Source organism: Pelophylax lessonae (genome assembly GCF_965119305.1).
Source record: "Pelophylax lessonae genome assembly, chromosome: 2".
NCBI classification, from domain to species: Eukaryota; Metazoa; Chordata; class Amphibia; order Anura; family Ranidae; genus Pelophylax; species Pelophylax lessonae.
This window is the reverse complement of record NC_138769.1, coordinates 292887436-292912719: the sequence shown is the minus strand read 5'-3', so window position 1 is coordinate 292912719 and position 25284 is coordinate 292887436. Positions and strand designations below refer to the sequence as shown.

The 25284-nt window shown below is 39.3% G+C and overlaps 1 protein-coding gene across 1 annotated transcript; it reads left to right on the top strand.

The window, feature by feature from the left end:
* Positions 1-601: 601 nt before the first annotated feature.
* Positions 602-17177, top strand: LOC309547699 (gastricsin-like; the record flags this gene model as incomplete). Its single annotated transcript, XM_082247627.1, has 9 exons — positions 602-657; positions 4395-4536; positions 6713-6830; positions 8565-8695; positions 10526-10725; positions 13923-14030; positions 15358-15502; positions 15782-15880; positions 17025-17177. The coding sequence occupies 9 exons, from the start codon at positions 602-604 to the stop codon at positions 17175-17177; spliced, it is 1152 nt and encodes a 383-aa protein (XP_082103753.1).
* Positions 17178-25284: the final 8107 nt, after the last annotated feature.

The window sequence follows — 25284 nt, the reverse complement described above, 5'->3', positions numbered from 1 at the left end:
TTAGGCACACCAGTTAAACGCTTGTTGATTGGCTGTTGAAAGCCCGCCATGAAAAGCGCGCCAATGCATGCAAAACCCGGAAATAAAATGACCGAACACGGATTTTTACCCGAACATACAGTAAAGTTTTCGGGTCCGTGTTCGGGTAACAAAAATCCAATTATTCGGTACGAACACGAATAATACAGTCCGTGTTCGCTCAACCCTACTTAGAAGTTAAAATAAGGAAAATCACTTTGGAATCTTGTCTTTTTCAAATCAGTGTTGGTAACCTAATGTTCTCTAGAGTTATCAACTTGTGTTATTAAGGTGTTTATAAAGTGATACACAGATGTCAAGCATACAGAGTTGAAGGTTAATTAAACTGTTTTAAATGCTGGAAAATTACTGATTAGTATCGCTTATCTTAGAAAATGCCGGCTTTTGCCAACGTCCACATAAAGAAAAAAAAAAACACACACACTTGGCATAAAAGAAAGTGCAAAGGGTTTGTGGTTTGGTGGTAGGTGATAGTATACACCTCCTCTCACTATAAATAAGGAACCCATTTTACAAAAATCCACCAGGCTTCTTTGGTAGGAGGTTGTGGAAATTTGCAATCATGAAGATTCTCATCTTTGCGCTGGCATGCCTGCAGCTCTCTCATGGGCTTGTCAGGTAAGTACCACTACACACATTTAAAAAATAGTATGACAAAGTAACTTAAAGTGAACTTTTACAGACAAGGCAAATCAAATTATAATTGACCCATCTGAAAACATGTCCATATCACTTTTACTTTCTGAATTCATACTGCCTTTGACATACCCCACTGCATCAGAAAAGCCTGTGAGATTGGGAAGTGAGAGGAGAGATCACAGTGCTGGATTGAGTATGGGCTCAGGTAACTATAGGGGGGGGGGGGGTGAGGGGGTGATACTTTTACCTAAACATTTTTTACCATAATGCAAGGAATGACACATTTGACATTGGGAGAAAAGAATGGGAAATTTTGCAACGGGGACACCTGTTCTGTTAAACAGCTGTCAAATAGCGTATTTCCTCTCATATTTGAGAAATTTCAAATTACTTTGTGAATTGCGGTATGCATTCATTACCTAAGGCTGGCCATAGACGGTAAGCATCTTGGTCAGTTCAGCAGGAACCGTTCAAGATATAAACTGTGTGTGAGCAGGCTGAATGTACCAAGTTGATCAAACCAGCCTGCTGGATTCACTTGCTATTATTGCTATCCGCTGCTAAGGCCACTAGCAATAATCACTGTCTTCTACTGGTGGGGACGACCCCTGCCGGGAGCATACAATTGCTCAGTAGGAGGGATTCCCCTGTCAGCACTATCTGTGTTGATGGGAGAACCCCTGGTTGCGAGGAATAAATGTGAACCATCTATGGCCTGCTTAAGAATGTGTTTTTATTTAAAGAATCTGCGCACTGTAAAGCATCCCATAAATGAGTCTTAATTAAGGAAAAAAGGTTGGGAATTTGAATGAGGTGCGTGAGTACAACTGGCCCTAATAAACAATACTTACCAACCAGACGCTCCTCATTCAAAGTCCCAACCTTTTTTCCTTTATTTCCATCTCAGGGCTGGAGACGCATTGCTTTACCCAGCTTGTGTCTCATTTAAAATCCCAAACTGCCTTTACTTTACATGCCCATAAATGAGTTTTGTTTTTTTTTTTGTTCAACCAGTGGGTGGTTGAGTGAAAAAGAATGACTCAATGCCTCCATCCACACATTCAAGGTGTGTCAGGGACTCAGCCATACTGGCATTTCTGCCAGTACTAGTCATGGACGCTCCCGCCTCAATCGACACAGCCCTCTGCTGGCCCGTCAGGGAAATGGCCGCAGTAGAACTGGCAACATTGCCAGTAATAGCAATGGTCGCTCCTGCCTCAATTGACACTGCTGGCCTATAAAAGTTGGCCATAGGATCAGCCTCATTGCTGGATTATCTCATCAGCTTCCTGTGACCTGAGCCTTGTTATCTTCTTGGGCTTTCTGTTGTGACCCGGCTTGTTTCTGAACCATCTGAACTCCTCCTGGTGTTTGACCCTTGGCTTGCTTCTCGGACTTTGCTCTTGCTACTACCTGCCTGTTTCCCCAGTGTATGCCCCGGCTTGCCTAAAGGACTCTGTTTCTGCATGCTCACCTGTGTATGACCCCTGCTCGTCCCTTTTCTGCTACTTACCTTGCTCTTGGACTGATCACCTGTGCATGACCCTCGGCCTGGCTTTTACTACTCCTCTAGTTGCCTGCCTTACCCAGAGTTCCTGAAATCATCTGGTGCTCACCACAGATGACCTGTGCTACTTGGGACGCTTCACCTCCTGTACCACTTCCAGGGGTGACTGAGCTGCAAGGGAAGCCCTCTCTGCACTTCAGCCTCCATCCAGATCGTGACAGTGTGGAAGGGAGAATTCTCCCTGCTGAGCCTTTGTATTCTGACAATGGGGAGACTTCCCTGCCAACAGAATACACTGATCAGCACTGATGCCTGTAGCCTGGCTGTGGTGGAGAAAACCTGACAGGGTGGTTGCACAGAAGTCAATCAGTATATTGAATTCTTTACAACTAAAGTGCCCATACATGAATTAGAATTCAACTGGTCCCAGTTGGCTCAAAGCGGTTGTATAGGTAGAAGTTTATTTTACCTTAATGCATTCTATGCAGCTCTACCCCTCCCCCCCCCCCCACAGCCCCACCTTATACTTGCCTGAGCCCATTATCCATCCAGTGCTGTGCTCAAGAGCAGTGCTCTCTTCGTCATTGGCTTCTGCTGCTGTCACTTAAATCCTGTAAAGAGGGAGCTGGGGGCAGGGCTGAGCTGCACTGTCTGTGTCAATAGACACAGAGAATAGACACAGACAGTGTGGCTTAAGATTGAGCCCACAGGTGTGCCACAATAAGGACGTGGCTTCCTATGGAGGCACACCGAGAAGAGGAGGAACCAGGAGCACCATCAGGGGACCCAAGAAGAGTTGGACTGGGGCTGTTCTGTGTAAAACCTTTACACAGAGAAGGTAAATATAGCATGTTTATTTTTTAACAGTTTGACTTTACAATCAATTTTCACCATAATCAAACTATGTGAATCCTACTCACTTCCTTCCAGCAGAACTCAATCCAAAGGACTGGATTGATCTTTTTTTACCTTGTTCTCCCTGGCATGTAAGATAACTGGGATTGACAGCCAGTAAAGATGGACTATGGTGCAGGCAGGTGGCAACCATGAAGTCTCCTAAGGCCTTGTTCACATTATGTGTAGAAAAGTGATTTTTTTTTTCTGCACGCATTCTGCAAGGGCACAGAGAAAACAAATGTTCTCTATGTGCCCTATTCACACCACAACACTATCATGTGTGGATTTTTTTTCTGCTCAAGAATCTGCATAATGTATGCAGTTTACTGTGTGGAAAAAACTGACGTGACATCAATATTGTGGTGTGAACAGGGCACATGGAAAACATTTGTTTTTTTGTGTCCTTGCGGAGGCATGCTTAATAAATATGCATGTCTCTGCACATGGTGTGAACAAGCCAATGCAAGTCAAATCTGCATGTTTTTTTCCATCTCTTTTTATGCACATATGGTGTGAACAAGGAACAAAACATAGTTACATAGTTAGTCATGTTGAAAAAAGACACAAATCCATCTGGCTTGACCATAAAATCAAACATGACATTTTCATATTAGTTACAGCCCCCTTCCCAGGATTCATGATCCCCTAGTGGTTGCAATTTAACATTACTTAACAATCTTTTAGTACAAACATATAAAAATAACTTTGTTTCAATACTTCTTTATTATATTTTTTCAAAAAATAACTTTGCATGTTCAAACTAGATAGATATTTATATTTCTGAACAATAAATAATTAATTTTAATTGAAATAAAATTGTCACACTGCCTGCTCATTGAAAATAAATTCTGGTGCTGGCTTCTGAAAATTTGCAGTAGATGGGTGCCCTATCTTCTAGCTGTTCAGAGCGTGTTTAAATGTTGTTTACAGTGCTTCTAGATGTAAAGACAGTATTAACCCCCTAAATAGGAAAATGATAGTGAGATATATTCAGGTATTGATCAGTTACGGAATAAAAAGTAAATCTTTTTTTTTTCCTTTTTTTTTCCCTTTTTTTTATACAATCCCATCTGCCTTCTTTCCAGGAATTTGTGTAAATTTGTAGTAGAGGGATACTTTCTTATTTTTTAAAAAAGCTACTGAAGACACTTATAATTTTCGTCAGTTAAACAGTCCTGTTTATTATATATGAATTTCAGATAAAAAGTATTCTCAGAATCATTCTTTTTATTAAAAATATTTCTGTGTAAATTGACAGCGCTGTATAAGTACCTGAAATAAATAATAAATAAATAAATGTCCTACTTTTCAGGGTTCCTCTGAATAAGGGGAAGTCCATCCGACAGAATATGAGGGAAGCTGGAGTGCTGGACAAGTATTTGCAGTCTCATAAGATTGATCTGTCTGACAAGTACAGGGGATATGCTGTTGCCACTGAGTCTATGTATTTTGATGTAAGTTTACAAAAAAATCACATATGATAGTCATTGTAGAAAATATTCCTGAATTATATGGCCAGAACTGTGTTCTCCAGCTGCACATATGCAACAGCATCAAGTACCAACATTTACGGTTTATGTTTCATTTTTTTTACTTTGCCTTTTCATTTTGAAAACTATTCCAGCTTCAGAGTTGAAAGAAACATATTATAGAGCACAAGACTCTCCAGAGGTCAATATGAAGCTACATCTTCTTACATTGACTGTTGATTGGTGAATAGTGTAATAAAGGGGCTTTATATTCAATTTGCTATTCTTAACCAGTGTTCTGTGGAACCCCAGGGCTCCCCCAGAAGTTGCTAGGGGTTCCTTCAGCTATGGCTGACTGACCTCCCATTTGATCTTTCCTGCATAGCTCTGGAGCCGATCACTGTAAGGGGCATTCTGTAATGTAAGGTCATTTTTTTCCCATTGAATCACGATGATTTGGTTTTAGCAAGAGTTCCCTGAGAGCTGAAAATATTTTAAGGTTCCTCTGGCATAAAAACATTGAAGAAGATTGCATTAGGTAGACAATATACTGTCTCCATTAAGGCACTATTGTTTAATTTTTTAATTGCATAAAATTCATTGTTCTGAATTAAAAAACACACAGCTCTTATTTTTTATTTTCATTACAGTCATGTCAATAACTATTTTTATAAAAAAAAATATTTTTGGTAGCAACTCATTAAATTGTATCTAAAGCCCAGACAATTTTTTTTTTTTTGATACAGTCATGATGAGTTACAACCACTGTCAGGTTTCTATATCTGGTAGAGTTTAATGAGAATGCCAGACCAAGTCCAAAAAACTTTTAATAATGGAATTAGTTCATAACAAGAAAACAGTCAATGCATTTTGGGGTCCTTGATCGAGTCCCAAAAAAATTGTAATTAGTTAGGAGGATTTCAAAATCACCAAAATTAAAGTCACCAAAATTTAACATCTAATGACTGGTAAGCTACAATATATTACATTTTTGGTTTTGGGTTTATGTTTGTTACCCCCAACATTTCCTATTAATGATATGTGCCTGCTGCACCATGTACTTGTATGAAAAAGTATCTTGGTCTTTTTGTATTGCTTCCTTTGTGTGAAACCAATGGTGTTCCTGCCAGTCCCTCTGCTTTCCTATTTAAAACTGACCACACTAAACAGGAGAAAATACAGTGGTTAGTTCACTAGCTATGCTGGGAACTCAGCCTGCTCTCCTCCAATGATCAGACTTGTCCAGACCCCCCTGCAGCCATTCACTGGGAAGCTCAGTGTACTGTTGCTTCTCCTTCCCCCAGCTCTTATGCAGCTAAGAACAGAGAGAAAGTTTTTTATATCTCTATACAAAAACTGAATAGTTTTTACAAGGTGATTGTTTACAATCACTTTGATACCACTTTAGTTATTCGAAGGGTATAGCTGCTATGCTGCTATATTGCTTTTGGGTACTTTTTAATGCTGTCCTAAAAAAATGGGGAGATCACTGAACCCTCAAAATGTGTTAGATGCGTTATGTTTTTTGGTTATGAACCAACACTAGTAGTAAAGATTCTTGGACTCTTAGGTCATTGGTTTGGCACTCTAATAAGACTTTCTATATCAGGATTCAAAACACTGGGTCCCCTGGTTAATGGGTATTCTATTTTGTTATAATAACAATAGTAACAGCATCCATTCTTTATCTGATGTGAACACAGCGAGGAGAAGCTGAAGATAGAAACTGATTGGTTATTATGCACAACTGCTCCGGATTCTGTCTGATCTGTTTTTTTTTTTAATTCCTCCAATTACTGTGCTTTGTAATGGCTATCTATCTATATACCTTATGCATTTACATCAGCCATTACAGAACACAGGTATAAAAAGCTGAATTTTTAATGGTCCTATCTTATTGCTTCTCTTTGTAACTCCATGTATAGATATGTGTGTTTCATAACCATTTTCGGAATGGAAAATTGCCTATGATAGGAACCTATTGAAGATCCCAAAAGCTTGCTTTTTAAAAGCTTACGTTAGCTCAACTGTAAATGTATTTTTGAAAAGTTCAAGAGTCTTAGTAGAATTCAGCATTGCACTGGATAATGTATACAGGTATTGTTCAAATGACCTGAATGTTTGCAACTGAATTTGTATACCATATATCTTTAATTGGCAGACTTATTACTATGGACCAATAAGTATTGGAACACCTCCTCAAAGTTTCCTGGTTCTTTTTGACACTGGATCCTCCAACCTCTGGGTTCCATCAACCTATTGCCAGAGCACAGCCTGCAGTGAGTATTACAATGCTCTAGTCATTTATTGTTTATTTTGGAGTGCTAGATTAGACCATATCTGCAGATTTATTAGTCTGCCATTTGAAAGCAGAACTCCAGAATAACTGCTAAATACAATGTATAAGTATGTATAATATATCTTTACCTTTTGTCTACCAAAGGCTTTTACATTTTGTTTGGCTAGTCTTGAAAACAAGGCAATTCTGTGGTCAGGTCCTGTACCAACCTGCAGACTGCATTTTAGTTATCCAATCCAGCCTACACTAGGAACCACCTGAGCTTATTGATAGGACATTAATAGAGCAGCAAATTAGGAGATCTATTGCTTTTACTGTTACATATCTATTGCTAAGTGCAACTAAACCCTCCTATCCTTTTCAGTGAAGGAGGCTTCAATTTGATTTGCAGCTGCCATGGTGCTGTATATATGATAAGTTATGACACCAGCCATTTGATGGATTGACAGTTTGGTTAACAGCACAAGCAAATGTGACAGTTAGCATTCTCTCTATACTGGGAATGCAACTGTTTTTTGAAACTGTTAAATAAATGGGTTTGGTTCTTCTTTAAAACCTTGGATAACAAACAGAGATTCTGGAATGACAGTTATTGTTAGCTTTCCACCTTGGCATTCATATAACTAGGGTAGGGGTGATGGCACAAGTTTTCAGTGTTCCCCTCGAGAGTTTCCTGTGCAGCTTGAACATAGCAAATTGTTGGGAGCTGGGAATAAATTAAATTTCTCTCTTTAACTGAAAAAAGTTAAAGCAGAACCCATAAAAACTTGATAAAAAAATAATGTTCTATAGCAAGGAACATACATTCCACATTAAATATTGATGCTACCAAAATTAGTGTGTGTTGTAAATTGCCTCCAGCATTGCTCCTGTTTCTTCTTGCTGGAGACTGCCATTGAAGCCCAGAGCCCCTGAACAGCAGTAAACCATAAAGTGAAACTAAACTCCCTTGATTTAACGGATTGCAGGGATTACTAATTGTCACATTTGCTTGTCTCCTCAACCAAACTGTCAAATTATCAAATTGCTGGTGTCATATTTGATCACATGTGCAACACCATGGCAGTTGCAGATCAAATAGAAGGAGCTTCCTTGGCTGTAAAGTATAGGAGGGTCTAATTCCAATTGAAAGTGTTTGTTACCCTAAAAAAGAAAAAAAAATGGATCCTGTTCCCCTAAAGTATGAATAACAACACAACGCTTGCGCTGTGTAATTTGGCCCCTTGTATCATTTAAAGTACCTGATTGATCCTGCCTGGTTCTACCCTCCCCCCTGTAAAATGACCACGGTTTATTATGGCTGCCATTTTGCAAACAGTATAGGCACTTTTTTTAAAATATTTTACATAGTTAGACCTGCAAAACTGGCCAGCCTGAATTATTCTAGAAGGACTTAATTTGCTGACTAAAGTTCCACTTTAAGCAATAGCTCTGAAATAATACAAGTTATTGTAGTAGATGATTTCTCTCTAAAAAATTGAAATCACAAGAATTAAAAATTTTTGTTATAACTAGGATGAACCACAAACTATAGTTTGTCTATATTTTTCAACAATTTCACATAGGAATTGTGCTTTGGTGGTTCAGTAGCCTTGTTATGAATTTTGCTATTTGATCTTAACAAGTGAAAAGCATGTATGAATTTAAGAAATATTGTAAGTAAATGAATGACTGGAGCATGTTTATAATTATGATAATGTGATAACCTTTTCAGCAAACCATCATACATTTAACCCAAGCCAGTCCTCCACTTACACTTCTAATGGACAGCGATTCAACATGGGATATGGTGGTGGGAATGTTGCCAGCAGTGTTACTGGAGTGTTTGGTTATGATACTGTCTATGTAAGTAAAATAAACTGTAATCTATCTATCTATCTATCTATCTATCTATCTATCTATCTATCTATCTATCTATCTATCTATCTATCTATCTATCTATCTATCTATCTATCTATCTATCTATCTATCTATCTATCTATCTATCTATCTATCTATCTATCTATCTATCTATCTATCTATCTATCTATCTATCTATCTATCTATCTATCTATCTATCTATCTATCTTTCTATGTCACAATATGGAGTGGATGGCTCGTGGTACAGGATCTAAGAACTGCCTCGGATTCAATGTACCAAACTAAGTGGAAAGAGTCCGTACAGAGGTCAGGGCTGATATTAAAGGCCTGTACACACGATCAGAATGTCATAAAAAATACCGCTTTCAAAGTGACCTAAAATTTGTACTTTAGTAACCTCTTTATTTTTGATCTAGAGACTTGTATGTAAAAAAAAAATGGACGATCGTTCGTCTGCAAATCTCATCGCGTGTACTAGGCTTTAGGCCGAGTCAAAGGCAGAAGATCGAGGAAGGTAGTAGACAGGCAGTCTGAGAACCATAACTAAAATGCATACTAAGATACAGAAGAATTATTTTCATAAAACAGGAGCCTTTCAATTAAATACATTTCCATGTTACCTTCATATTCACTTTGGCTATGCCAAAACCTAGGGGTGCTTGGGGTGCTGCTTGTTATTCATATCATTCAGGAATGGCTAGGTGCAAGAATAAATATTTTTTACACAAAAGATAGTAAAAACTCTTTTTTATGTAAATATGGATTTTTAAATGCTCTTTAATAGCATTTATGTATGTGTATGTACAAAAAAAAATTGCTTTGCTATTCCAGTGAAACAGCTGGTACAATAGTTCTGTGCGAATGAGGCAAAATCGATCATTCTCCTTTTATTTCCTCTACTAATTAAATGTTATTAAAAAAATAGCAGCTTAGAGAAATACTGCATTATAGCCACTAGAAGGAGCTAAAAATCATAGGAAATCATAGGAAAGTATTACTGATCTTCAGCTTCATTTAGTGACTATAATGTGGTATTTTCCTAAAGCTCTCTATTTTTTAATAAATGAATACCATTTGACCTGTAGAGGAAATAGAAGGAGAACATTTGATGTCACCTTGTTGGCACAGCACACATGTATCGGCAGATTCCCTAGGCGAATAGCTATGCAATATTTTTTATAACTACACACCTTAAAATAAATGTTATGTCCAACCACCAAACCAAGCACTACATATAAAACTAAATAATTAGTAGTGACAGCAATGACTTAATAATTATTATGACAATGCTGTTCTTTTAGGTAACACAGTGGGATGTTTTTATGGTAAAAAGAGGGAGATTTTTTTCCACTATTCATGTTTCCCCCTTAGGTTTTATCCACATGGATGCAGAATTCAGTGTATTTTTGCATGTAGGTGTAACAAGTGTCTGTGTACAGCCACAGCCAGCAACTTGTACAAATCAGCTCCATTTGGAACAACATTGGCTCAGTGGATTGATGTCAGTGCTGGAACCTATAAAGGCACCAATGGGTGGCATATCCATTCATCCATGTGTGGCTTCACTTCCACAGCACCCTGAACCTAGCTATAGGTTGATTGGTGTGTACAACCATCTCACCCTAGGAATGCTACTAGCAGAAAGGGACCCATACTTCTGTGATATAGTTATGTCCTATACACACCCTGAACTACCTCTAGTGTACCTATCAATTTAATTTAATCTACCATTAGGCTCCTACCTGCTGTAAAAGCACTATTTACGTTAGCGGGAATGTAATTTACAAATTATTTTATGGCATTGCATTTCCTTAGATTCAAGGACTTACCATCACAAATCAAGAATTTGGATTGACCATAACTGAACCCAGTGGTAATTTCTACTATTCTCCATTTGATGGTATATTGGGATTGGCCTATCCTGGTCTGTCTGTCGGTGGTGCCACCACTGTGATGCAAGGAATACTACAGCAGAATCTCCTAAATCAGCCTATTTTCAGTGTCTATCTTGGCAGGTATGATGAACGTGCATGTCTTGGAGGAATAAATTATGGTTGATTTGAATGTATGTTTTATGTATTTAAGTGACAACTGGCAAGAGCTCCTATGGTTAATTTAGTAATTTTTGTTTTTTTAACATTTTTTAAGAGCTGTGGTGGAGGAACAGCTTTTTGAGGATTTGCCATCAATAATGCAAGCTTATTTAGTTTTATAATACATCTCTAGAATGTAAATAAATAAGTCGGCACATCCCCCAAAGACACTAAGTAAAGAATAAAAGATTCTACTGATATCTTGACTAGAGGCCACCCTAGATACTTGTGGTGCAATATGTTGTGCACCACTAACACCTATTGCTGGTATCTACCAGACAATGAGGCAGCTCTAAAGAGAAGCTTTTACAGCTGCCACTGGCCAGCATCATGGGCAGCATAAGCAGTCCTGAGTAAGCAATCGTCTCTCTTTTACCTGGATCGGTGCATTTTTTAATTTAATCTATATTTCTACTTCATTGAGAATTTAGCCAGCAGTACTTATAGAGAAGCTTTAGCCTCCTGTGCAAAAATTAAAAGTCATCAGCTACAAACACTGTCCCAAAAGGCTGAGAGGGGGGGGGGGGGTAGGAGAACTTCTGCTTCTGATTGGAGTGGGTACCTGCCAAAATCAGGTAACTGCTCCCCCCTCCCCAAAAGTGGCATTACTGAAAGAGGAGCAGGGAGGAGGCCTTAAAGTGGAACCTTTTGGGTGGAGCTCTGTTTTAAAGAAAAAACAGTATTCAGGCATTGGAAAAAGTACAGTTGACAGCAACAATTGACATGCACAGTGTAACTATTGATGCAAAGCATTCACAATTCTGTTTTATTTTCTATTTGCTTTCTTAAACTTTTTCACTAGCACCAGATGAGATAATGTCACAACATAAATGTCATAGTTTATTATTCTGGAACAGCTACAACACTTTCAGTGAATGCAATTGGCTACCCTTGTGACTCCTTACTGCTTGCATATGTGGAAAGATTTACATTTTAGTCCCCATGAGCTTGTCTAAACCACAAAAAAAAGTAGAGCTCTCATTATGCAATGAGATTTTTTTTTCAGCTTTGTGCAAGCTTTCCTGTTGTTCAGTTTCTAAAGTAGGGGTGCGCACACAGGGAATTTCTGAGGCTTTAACCTCTTTAGCGGTATTCCAGAGTGTGGCTCGGGGTGGGATTTCACTGCCATTAACGGTAACCCCGAGCCACACTCGGGGTACCGCCAGGGAGCATCTCTGGATCCTGGTAGAGGGTACTTACCTTGTCCCCGGGATCCCGCGATGTGTCCCTGCAGCATACGGCGGCCGGATCTTCTGCCCGATGCTGTGAGCCCCGGCTTCTGTCTCCTGCGACATAACGCTCGCAGGGGGGGGGGGAGGAACCGGCGGCAAATTCAAATAGTAAAAAACACAAACACACTGATTTCATTACAAACTAAATTGACATTAGTTTGCCCCCCAGTGCCCTTTCCTGCAGTTTTACTGTACACACACACACACACACACACACACACACACATATATATATATATATATATATATACACATGTACACACACACACATACATACATATATATATACAGTAAAACCTTGGTTTGAGAGTAACTTGGTTTGAGAGCGCTTTGCAAGACAAGCACATTTTTTAAATAAATTTTGACTTGATATACAAGCAATGTCTTGATATACAAGTAGCGTCATGTATAAAAAAGAAGAGAGGAGCCTTTAAAGTGTAGCAATATGGTTACATTTAATGAAGGTTCAATATTTAGCAACTCACATGGTTGCTGATTAAAACAGGCACATCTAAGTATGCAGGCATCTGGGGTAAAGCTGTCCACATACACCATCTTCTGTGCACAGCCATCTTCATCATCCCTTCCCCGCTGCACTCCATGAGTGATTCAAAGCCTCACTTTCAGATCACTCTACTGCAAGCTATTCTTCCCGGTCACGATTGCAGAGTGACAAAGGTGAGAGCCGGTGGTTCAGAAGATGGCCTATGTGGACAGCTTTACCCTGGATGCCTGCATACTTAGATGTACCTATTTTAATCATCAACCATGTGAGTTGCTAAATGTTGAACCTTCATTAAATGTAACCATATTGCTACACTTAGAGGCTCCTCTCATCTCTCTTATATTCTGTAGCTCTGATAGATTTTGCTTCTAATCCCCTTGGGAAGGCTGCATATTGTGGATGGACATTTTATGGTTACACAACCTTGCTTTAATCTTTGTATATATATGTAGACTATAAACTGAAGGACTTGTGGAACGAATCATCTGAGTTTCCATTATTTCTGATGGGGAAATTTGCTTTGATATAAGAGTGCTTTGGATTACAAACATGTTTTCAGAACGAATTATGCTCGCAATTCAAGGTTTTACTGTATATATATATATATATATATATATATATACACATACACATACACATACACACACACCTATCTCTATCTCTCTATGTACATACTTTAACTTATTTATAGTTATATTATACATTTTTGATTTTGTGTTTCAAACTTTATCATACCCAAGATGTTATAAAGAAGAACGCACAGTAAAAAGAAAATCATATGTAAATCGTTGGTTTGGGCTGCTCATTCTTAAGAATTACATGCAAAATAATTGTACCGCTTTCAGCACCTAAAATCCGAAAGAATTATACCGCCAGGGAGGTTAAGAGAAAAATAAATACTAATTTATTACATTTAACTAACTAAAAAAAGAAGTATTTCTCCTCTCTCTATTCATTTCATCTGTCCACATTTGTAATACTGTGTAACAAAACACATCCTTTAAATTCAATTGAATTAATTAAATAAAGTCATAATCCTTTGGGCTTCAAAGTAAAATTGTAAGTACATCAAGATAAAAAGGAACAATTTACTTTTCTATTTTTTCTTTTTTTGAATTTTTGCTTTTGTAAAATTAGTAAAAAAACGAATATTTGAAGATAATGCCACCCAAAAGAAAACACTGTTTGTCCCCACAAAAAAAAACATAAACCATATGTTTCACTTCAGTATTGTAACTAATGACAAAGTTATTTATGAATACACAATATTACTGTAAAACTAGTAGGTAAACAGCTTGTTAACATAATAGTTGATATATTTGGTTATATTGTACTCAATGTTATATTATACCACACCATACTTATATTTCTTTGTTTTTCAGCCAATCTGGTGAGGTTATTTTCGGAGGTGTGGATTCCAATCTTTACACTGGCCAGATCAGCTGGGCTCCATTGTCTAATGACCTGTACTGGCAGGTTGCTCTTCAAGAGTGAGTTTTCTTTTTAATTTATGTTGTCTGCCTATGAGAGACCTCTGCTTTTTACCAGCTTACAGTGGTTGTAAACCTCCCTCTAATGTTTGTACCTATAGGTAAGCCTATAAAAAGGCTTACCTATAAATACTGTTAATATCTCCTAAACTTGCACCTTTTAGAAGATATTTACTGTATACTGCGTCGATGACGTCATTGGCGCATGTGCTCTGAAGAAACGTGCTGTTTCTTCCGAGCCCTGTGCCGTGACCAGCAGCTCCTGCATGCATGCATGGGAGTGATGTCATGGGGCTCTGGCCAGTAGCACAGCCAGAGTCCGCTGACCCGGAAAGAAGATGGGTGAAGATGGATGTGGCCTCCAGTGGGGACGACGAGGGCTTTGTTTGAAGGTAAGTGTCACATAATGTACTAGTATGCAATGCACACTAGCATATTATGCCTTTACTTTCCAGGTAAGTAAAAAGAAAATAAAAAAACAACAGACTTTACTTCCTCTTTAAGCACCTGTGTTGAAGGGCGTTTGTTCATTTTAATCAGGTTTTGCATTCCCATGCAAGTCTATGGAAAAGCAGAACTATCTCAGACCAGGACAAATGCAGGTCAAAAGGAGATCGACTGCAAGTTGAATACACCTGTTGGTATAATCTGAATTATCTCAGAAGTGTCTTAAAGTGCTAGTAAAGTCTCTTTTTTTTCACTTGTACCTACAGGTAAGCCTATAATAGGGATTACCTTTAGGTACAGTGGACATCTCCTAAACTTTGAGAGTTTAGGAGATATTCACACTGCATGCAGCAGGTGACATCACATAACCTTGCTGCTCCTTCAGAGCTCCTTGCCACAGCGATAACTCCTGAACGCATGCACGGGAGTGATTTACACCAGCATCTTGTGGCTTACCACTCTATAAATTGCTCCCCCAGGAGTCTCTGGAAGAGAAACTGGGGATTGTGTGCTTAGGAGGGATAGAGACAATTGTATGTGCTGGAGGGGGGATCTTACACGGGAAAGACCAGTATGTGTGCTGGAACTAAGATGTTAAAAAGAAAGAGTGACCAAAGTGTGTGCTAAAGGGGGGATCTTACAAGGGAACGACCAATGTGTGTGCTGGAGGTAGGATCTCACAGGGGCAGACCAATTTGTGAGCTGGAGGTGTCTCACAGAAGGAGCCAGGAAGTGGCAAAATTCCCCTGTGACAAGATGAAACTCAGACTTGGGCATTATTCTGAATAGGAAAATGAAATTGAGCTGTTAAATTATACTATGACTTAGGCATTAATATATTAAGGATTTGTTTTTACTGACATAATATTTATATGTACAGATTCTCCATCAATGGACAAGCTACTGGCTGGTGTAGCAATGGCTGCGAGGCCATTGTTGATACTGGAACCACCCAGCTGAATATCCCTGCTCCTTACATGCAACAACTGCTTCCATACCTTGGCATTCAGAACCAGAATGGAGGAGTAAGAATACATTTAATAGGAAATATAAAATAGGCAATTCATATTTTTATTCGTACAAATATATTTTCTGCTGTTGTCCTAATCCTCGGTTCAATAAAAGGCATTGATAGGAAGAATATATTTTTATGTCCCTATTTAAAGAAATGTAGTTTATATGCTATAAAATGAATTGTACTTCTGAGTAATCAGTTGGGTTGGTTTAGCTTTTAATATTATTTAAATGTATTTGCATTTTTTTAAACCCTGCCTTACATTGGGTCTGTCTTTCTTTTTTTTTAGTATGCTGTGAACTGCAACAACCTTCAGAGTATGCCTACTCTTAGCTTCACCATCAATGGAGTTTCCTTCCCATTGTCTCCCTCAGCTTATATTATTCAGGTACGTATTATATTTTTGCTAGAACATTTGTGCATGCAGAACAAGACATCTCAAATTAAATAGAAAATTAAGACAAAAAAATGTGTATTTATGCCATTACACCTTGATGAGGCCTCTGACATAGTTCTTACATGTTGGGATTTATCAGGCCTCTCTTGATGTATAACAAATGTACCATATATATGTTTGTGATATAGAAACAGAGGTTGTAAAAGTCACAACCTAATGGGATCAGAAGGCATATACTTTAACCAATCTTTGCTACAAAAGAAACATTTTCTCTATTCCTTGCTACAATAAAACTACCTAAAGAGTTTCCGGTAGCACCTTCTCTGCTTCAAACATCTGGAACACAAACCTATATTTAACATCCTTAACATTACATTTCTCCCCAAGAAAAACAAAAAAGTTCATTTTTTAGTACACAGTTTACAATGCAAAAATTCTGTTGTACATGATCACAATCTAATTCATATTTTTTGCAAATTTAAAAGACAAGACTATTTTGAGTAAATAGATACAAAGTTTATTAAGTCTAAAATTTGTGTGGAACGCCAAAGCGACAAAACAAATTATGTTTTCAAAGTCTTCCATTGGCAACACTTTAAATACCTATACAGCTCAACAGTTTAGATATAACCATAAATAATGGCCCCAGAATTATACCTCTCCCTCGGATGTGTATGGAAATACACAAGACATGTTATGCAATTGCTGTTTGCTTATACATGTGCATTCTGGGGTTACCTGTGTATGTGTATGGTGGTGGATCCCACCAATTTTTTTTTTTTTTCTGTATTTTATCCAAGTTTATTTCTTAATTACTATTGTCTTATTTTTTTTTTTTTTTTACTTACGGATTTTTTTTTTTCTGCTCAGACATCTTGAATGGAGTTCACCATCCTGAGTGCTTGGCAGTAACCTGTAACTTTTTTTCAGGCCAGGAATTAAATGTTACCGAAGTATTGCTTGGAATTAACTGTTTTCATTTAATCACATTACATTTATGCATACGAACGGGGTATTCCAGTGTGTAGGCACCACCTTTTTTACTTTTCACAGCTATTTCTGCATTGTTTTTTTGTATGCTGAGGTTTTGTAATGTATACAACAAATGACTACATATTTCTGTTAATCTTTTTAGGAGAATGGATATTGCTATGCAAACTTCCTTAGCATCAGCTTGCCAGCTCAGAATGGAGACCCACTCTGGATTCTGGGAGATGTTTTCCTGAGGGAATATTATTCAGTTTATGACTTTGGGAACAACCAAATTGGCTTCGCTTCTGTGGCATAGATTCTATGAAGATAACAAGATACTTTGAAACAGCAAATGACATCTTAACACCTTGATGTTGATAAAAAAAGATGCAGAACAAACTGTCAGATCCCGTTACTTTACATAATTCTTTATATTTTCTATGCTGTTTCTGACAATAAACTGGCTATACAAATAATTTTTTTTTTTTTTTGTGATTTTTCTTTCTGTTTCCTATTATCATTGATAGAACCATTAGATGGCCTCTCTCCCTTTATGTATGTCAAATTTTCCAAACTGGCCCTGAAAAAATATGTGTATATCAGGACATATATACAACTACAAAGGTCAGAGCTGTGATTACTTAACATGCCATGCAATCAAATATAGACATTCTCAGAAATTACCCTAAAAACATTACAGAGAAAAAATATAAAAAAGAAATATGAAATAAAGATCCACTTGATCAGTAAATTGGAAAGAATTACCACAAATGGAACCAGATCGTTGCTATTTGAATAGCCTTTTGTGCGAAAGACATGAACAGAAACAACTTAGTCTAAGCCTAGTCCAATCCAACACTAACATATCCAAGTCCAAGGCAAAGTTATGTCCAGAAAGGTATATATAACAAAAAATTTACATGCGCCCCCTAGTGGATACTAGCAGCTACTTCAAACTTTTGGAAGGTTAAAACAATACAGCACATAAAAGGAGCGCTTAGTAAAACAACTGCTATCATTAAAATAAATGAAGTATGGTAGGAATATAGTCCCTCACATGATGCCAAAAGTCCATCAAATGATGCCACAAAAGGTGGGCTAAACTGCAAAGGGTGGTTATAAGTTGTACAATCTTCACCCCGATGCTTGTCACGGCAAAACAGTGTGCAAAACCAGCCACCATATACAGACTCTTACCAACGGTAAATGTATAAACAGTTGCAAGCGGATATGGGACCGCTATAGCCCTTTTCATAGGAGCCAGATAGTTGCAGACCTCCATTCATAAAGCAATCCTCTAATTTGCACATACATCGGATCCGATCCTCCTAATGTAGATTTGGCTCATGACAGCCTCATACAGGGGAAAAATAATAGGAGAAGGCCCATAGTGCAGTAATGTTGATTAAACAGTTTTTTTTAAGAAAAGACATACACTCACCATGAGCAAGTGAAAACAAAGCATGTAAAACACAGGTGTATCCGAGACAGTGTTCCTCCGGTTCAACCAAAAAGATGGCCGACCTTTTACTTCCGGGTGTGACGTATGACGCTTGGCAAGCTCCTTCCGACGCGTTTCGTCACTACGTCTTCAGGGGGCGGGGCCAAGTGTCAGCGTCACAACACATTTATACCTGAGCAAAAAGGCGGAGAATAGGAAGCAGCTGTGTATTCTCATCAGAAAACCAGAAGTTCCACCTAGTTCACTTCACATGCGTTCCACCAAAAAGAGGAAGCACTGGTAACTGGTTTTCCCCAAATACTGAAAGTAAACCAAGAGAATTCCGGACACAGCTAAAAGGGGACACGGCCCAATAGATAAAAGGGGACACAGCCCAATAGATCCTAAAAAGAACTCATAACATCACACACGGAAGTTGTGTAGGAACAATGTTTACATCTTAAGTGCAATTCTATAAATGACAACCTCAAAAAAAATTTAATTGAAAAAAATTAAATTTTAAAAAATGAAAGAAGGAAGAGAAAAAGAAAAAAAGAAGAAAAAGAAAGGAAAATATATAAAAATAAAAACAAATATAAATAAATAAAAATAAAACTAAAAATAAATATAAAAATAAAATAAAATAAAATAAAAAATAAAAATAAAAATATAAAAATAAATATAAAAATAAAATTAAAAATACAATAAAACTAAAAATAAAAATAAAAGAAAAAATAAAAAGAAAAAAATAAAGAAAATATGACAAGATTAACAATTGCAAAAAAATTGTATCGCATACCAAGCAAGTGGATACCCAATAGTAATCAGGAAATAAGTATCACAACCAAGAAGCAAAAATAGGGAACAAGGAAAAAGAAGGAGGGGGGGGTGGATGAAGCTAGCTATTATTCAAAAAAGCATTCACGTCCCATTCGATGTTTAAGCCATAGGGACGATAGGTTTTTAACCAGTATATCCACCTGGTCTCAAGCCTAGAGATCTCCATTCTGATATGGCTTCCCCTCCAGTGGGATTGAAAAACATCAATAATCATAAAGGAGGTATCAGTGGGATTTCTCCCATGGTACTGGTTGTAATGCTTAGACAAAAAATGTTTAGGGAATCCCTTGCGTATATTGGCCAAATGCTCATTCGTCCTAACCTCAAAGGCTTGGATGGTACGGCCAACGTAGTGTAACCCACAAAGGCAAGTTATGAGGTACACCACATTTTTGGTGGAGCAGGTAGAAAAATGTACCATATCATAACTCTTTCCAGTAACACTTGAGTGGAATTCTGTGTATTTCCTATTTTTTTTAAAACATTATTTTTGCATACTGAACACTTTCTACAAGGGTAAAAACCCTTCATCTAAAAGAGGAAACCAGATTTTTTCAGGGGTTCGACTATGTTGGGAGCAACAGTAAGTCTCAGCGGAGGTAGTCCTCTAAAAATGACAGATGGAGCTTCCGGAAGGATCAGACCTAATACCCTGTCATTCCTGAGGACATCCCAATGCTTTTTGAGCAGAAAGTGCTGAGCTGAATAAGTGGTGAAGAACGAAAATTTTGGTGCAAACGTAGAGACAGAAGTTTGTTGAACTTCATTAGATGGGGGGTTTAGGATGAGTTTTCTATCCATCAGGCCTACTCCCTGGGCAATAGAATCCAACTCCTCCAATTTATAGCCCTTACACACAAATTTCTGCTTCAATTTGTTGGCTTCCTCTTGATAATCTTCAAGTCGTGAACAGTTGCATTTCAAAGCCTGAATTGACTTTTGGGAACCCCCTTTAGCCAAGGGCGATGATGGCAACTATGCAGATTAATGAACCCATTGCGGTCAGTATCCTTGAAATATGTGGAGGTTACCAGTTCTCCCTGCTCCACCCTAATCCTTAAATCGAAAAAGTTGATCTCAATCTCACTTGCTTCATATATCAACTCGATACCTCTATCATTGTAATTCAGGGACCGCATAAATTAGTCCAATGAAGGCCTGTCACCCTTCCATAGGAGGATCACGTCGTCTATGTAGCACCTCCAGAGGATTAACTCAGGTATGGCATCAGCATAGACAACGTCATCCTCCCACTTGGCCATAAAAATATTGGCCATACAGGGTGCAAAGTACGTCAAGAAAGGTGTAAACCATTATTTAAATGCTGTCACCCACTCCTTACCAGCAACAACTTATTTTAAACTGATTTCTATAAATTATGTAAAAGCTTAATTCTAGAAAAATAATTAGGTAGGAAATCATAGGAAATAATTTCACTTATTTATTATGTATTATGTATTTACGTTCAAAAACTTAGTATGTAGGAAAAACATGCACAGTAAAATATACAGTATCTCACAAAAGTGAGACATTAATGGCTGTGTGTTGAGTTATTTTGAGGGGACAGAACATTTACACTGTTATACAAGCTGTACACTCACTACTTTACATTGTAGCAAAGTGTAATTTCTTCAGTGTTGTCACATGAAGAGATATAATAAAATATTTACAAAAATGTAAGGGGTGTACTCACTTTTGCAAGATACTGTAGTTGTGGTATGCGAGCAAATCCCATTTTGGGTCAATTGTTAAACAAACATTCTAGTATAGCATTTTAAAGAGCTTGAATTATAAAGGATTAATTGGTACAACAGAAACAACGATCTTTGTATATTCAAAGGAACTTTTAAGTGTGGCCAAACTTAAAAATACAGTATCTAAACATTCTAAAACAATTTGATTTCCAAATGGGATAGTATATATGCCAAAACATTTTTGCAAACTATTCAACTATGGAAGTTTTCTATTTAATGCTCATTTAATGAATGTAATGGCTTCTATGTTACAATAGAAAAATAGAACAATGTAGAAGAATATATGTTCATATTTGTGGGAAAAAAACAGTGATCACACTGGGTCTATCACTTCGTGCCCAAGGCAGGCTGTGGCTGCACTGGATTGTCTGGACCCTGTATGAACTATTTGCACTGTGCTGAGCCTGGTCATGTTCTAGCCTCCTGTTCAAACTGGGGGAGACTATTGACAGAAGCATTACAAGCCATGTCTCCTTGTATGACCAACCAGTGTGTAACATCATCCTGACTAGCCTGGTGTGATAAAATCACTGGCAAGTCCTATCACTTATGTCACAGTTTAATAAACTTGGTTGGGGTGGGACTAATGACCCCTAGAGGCTTTCAAGGCTATATTGTCAGGGTTTTCTGTATTCCTGGCTACAGTTGAAGACACTGGTGACTCCCCAAATGGCTGTTGTGAAGTAGCTGTGGTCCCTGGCTTACTACATAAAGTAATCATGGTAAGAGACTTAACTTTGCTTTGGAGATTGTGAGAAAATGCCGCCTTTGTGTTGAAACCAGGAGGTCAGGGGGATCACCAGACCTCCCAAGGATGACCAGAATGCAGTAGAATGTTGGGACCCAGGCTTGGAACCCACCAAATTACCAGGGTTGTAATTGTTGTAATTATGCGTGTTGATGTCACATGCGTGCGTGACGTAAATGACGTTACACACGTTGATGGCACGGCATGGCGGACATTTTCAAACATGATTTAAGCACATGGTGACCAACCTAGCCTCCATTTGCCTCTGAAGCAGTCGGCCTGTCTCTGGCGAAATCAGTCAGGCCTTCATCATTGTCCACCTCCTCATTCTGTGTATCTGGTGATGCATTATGGCTTGAGAGACCTAATATTTAAAGGTAAAGGACAAGTTTCTTTACATACTAGGATTTGGACCGAAGCTCCCACAGGAACCTAGGGATAAGTATATTACGTGTCTATGCAACTTTATAGAACCTAATAACAACAAATTGATCATATGAACTACATGGACTTTGCACTGTTTGGATACTATACAGTAACTCTTATGGTGCTGGTCTGAGTGTGTTTATTACATGTGATTTGGAATTCACTGGTTTGCGAGGGAGGATTCTACAGAGTTCATATGTACACTCTGACCACTTCATACAGGCATGAAATTTGCCTATGAAGCCAAAATGTATATATAGTCTTTGAATAAATATCCTCCTCTGGACCACAATATCTCCTGAGTCTCTATTAGTAGATATAATCAGTATACCATAGTCAAAGACTTTCTACTTATCCATCATTACACATTCTGGATTTTCCATCGATTTATTTACTGACGGACATAAGTTCATGTATTCACTTGTTGTGGAAATTTTATTAGAATTAGCGTGGACATTTTTCAGCATGTTTTTTATTTAGATTGTCATTATGGCTCCTGTTGTCGGTTTGCTTGCAATACGCTCTTTTGTGCGTGTATGGGGGAACTGGCATTGAGGAAAGACTACTGACAGTGGAAACTTTCCCTTAGATGTGTAGACGCGTTCGCTCTACATAGACATCTTCGCCGCTGAACACTCCAGGCGCAGGTCTGTTTGCTGGTATAGATCTACTGTATGTGTATTGCGGTGTGGAGTCAATATCGTTTTGATATCTGTCTGCCTCTATGAAGGGATACACGCTCATGTCTTTCTACTATGCCTGATCACCATAGTGAAAACCGCATGGCTCTTTCCCTGCAGATAGCCTCATGTCTATGGGAACAGTAGTATAGTCCTATTAGGCATTGTTCTCTGAAGCTTTGCTAAATGGGATTCACAACAGTAGTAGTGGTGGGAATACATGCACGAGTTTGATCAGAACAACATTCACTGTTGTACATGCTGGTTTCATTGTGTAGTTTTAGGCGGGAAGCCATGCACTCTATTCTAGTCATTCCCGATCGTGTACTCCCCCTTTCTATTGCGCATTTGAATGTATACAAGTGTGTCATTGGCTGATTCTATGTGAGTAACTTGTGCAATCCACTAGCCAACAATTCTAAAAATAAAGTTAAATTAATTCAAGATTTTCTAGAACAAGCTAATCTCCCAAAACTGCCCGAATTAGAACTGGAAGAATTAGAGGTGGATTTCACTATTGACTAATTTAAACGTGCATTGGCATCTGTCCCTGTTGGAAAGGCGCCAGGCCCTGACGGATTCTCTGTTGCATATTATAGAACATTTAGCGAAATCCTACTTTCCAAGCTAACTAAATACGCTAACTCTATTGAAGGCTCTAGGGGTCTTCGATCAGAGACATTATTGTAGTCATTCCTAAGCCTGGTAAGGATCCTACATGCTGTGGAAGTTACCGTCCAATTTCATTATTAAATGTTGATGTTAAACTATATGCAAAAGTTTTAGCTACTAGACCAATGCACTTATTACACAAATGGGTCTCACTAGATCAAACGGGATTTATTCCTGGCAGAGAGGCCAGAGATAATTCCCTGCGAACCATATCAATCATGCACTATGTCCGCAGTGTGTCTCAGCCCACCCTATTACTTTCAACGGATACTGAAAAGGCATTTGATAGGGTGGACTGGGACTATCTTATGTTGACACTGCAACATTTTGGAATAGGACATAAAATGTATGATTGGATCTCAGCCTTATACTCATAGGCGGCTCTCTAATTAGGCAAATTAGGCGGTCGCCTAAGGCCTCGCACCTACAGGGCCCTCGTGGCCAGTGGCGGAGCGACAACATTTGGAAGGGCGCTGTCAGGGAAATCTCCCAAGTAAAAGATTGTTTTAAATCCTCGGATATAAAAGTTGCAGCACTGTGCTGCAGTCCCTTCACTGCGGCTGCCAGGTGTCTGTTGTCCGCTGACACTTACCCCGCCTTCTCTGCCTGGGGATTGGCGGTCTGATCATGTAATCCTAAGATGTGGAGGAATCGGTGGGCGTGTACCTGCATCAGTAGGAAGTTACTGCAAGGTCAGCTCACTCTGCTATCATCGTTTGTTGCTCTGGGAGGAGAGTTCTGCCCTGGCCCAGGAACATACAGGTAACCAGGCCAGACTTGTCACTCTGCAGGCTGGTCATAGAATTGTGGTGTCTACTACACAAAGGGGGTGAGTAGCCCCAGGGAATTTGAAAGAGTCTTAGAATGGTTGGTGGTGGAGGAGGAGGAGAAGAAGAAGGTCCTGGGTGGCTGGGGGATGAGAGGGTGGCTGGAGGAGAAGGAGAGGGTCCCTGGGTGGCTAGGGGAAAAGGAGAGGGTCCCTGAGTGGCTAGGGGAAAATGAGAGGGCCCCTGGGTGGCTGAAGGAGAAGGGGAGGGCCCCTGGGTGGCTGAAGGAGAAGGAGAGGGCCCCTGGATGGCTGAGGGAGGAGGAGAGGGCCCCGGGTGGCTGATGGAGGAGGAGATGGCCCCTGGGTGGCTGGGGGAGAAGGAGATGGCCTTTGGGTGGCTGGGGGAGAAGGAGAGGGCCCCTGGGTGGCTGGGGGAGAAGGAGAGGGCCCCTGGGTGGCTGGGGGAGAAGGAGAGGGCCCCTGCATGGCTGGGGGAGAAGGAGAGGGCCCCTGGGTGGCTGGAGGAGAAGGAGAGGGACCCTGGGTGGCTGGAGGAGGAGAGGGACCCTGGGTGGCTGGAGGAGGAGAAGGAGAGGGACCCTGGGTGGCTGGAGGAGAAGAAGGAGAGGGACCCTGGGTGGCTGGAGGAGAAGAAGGTGAGGGCCCCTGGGTGGCTGGAGGAAAAGGAGAGGGGCCCCTTGGTGGCAGGGGAAGAAGGAGAGGGCCTCTGGGTGGCTGGGGGAGGAGGATGTGATGCCAGAGTCAGTTGCCAGGGAAGAGAGTGGAGCTGAGCCAGTCCTGCATATCTGACATCAAAGCCAAACATGGTGGAGCTGGAGCCCTTTGCCCTACACAATAACAGCACCCGGGGTGGAAGGTGAGGGGTAGCGGGGCTGTGACATTATATATAGCATATGGACTCTGTACATTATTAGTAGTTTTGGTTGGAGTTGTCCTTTAGATGTTTAACTCAGGGAGGAATGGCAGTGCACTATACTGGAATTTACAGTACCCTCCGAGGGGACTCAGGTATGGCAGCCTTCTGCAGTGGGACTTGTTGTGCCCTAGACTGTGGCGGACTGAGGAAGGGAAG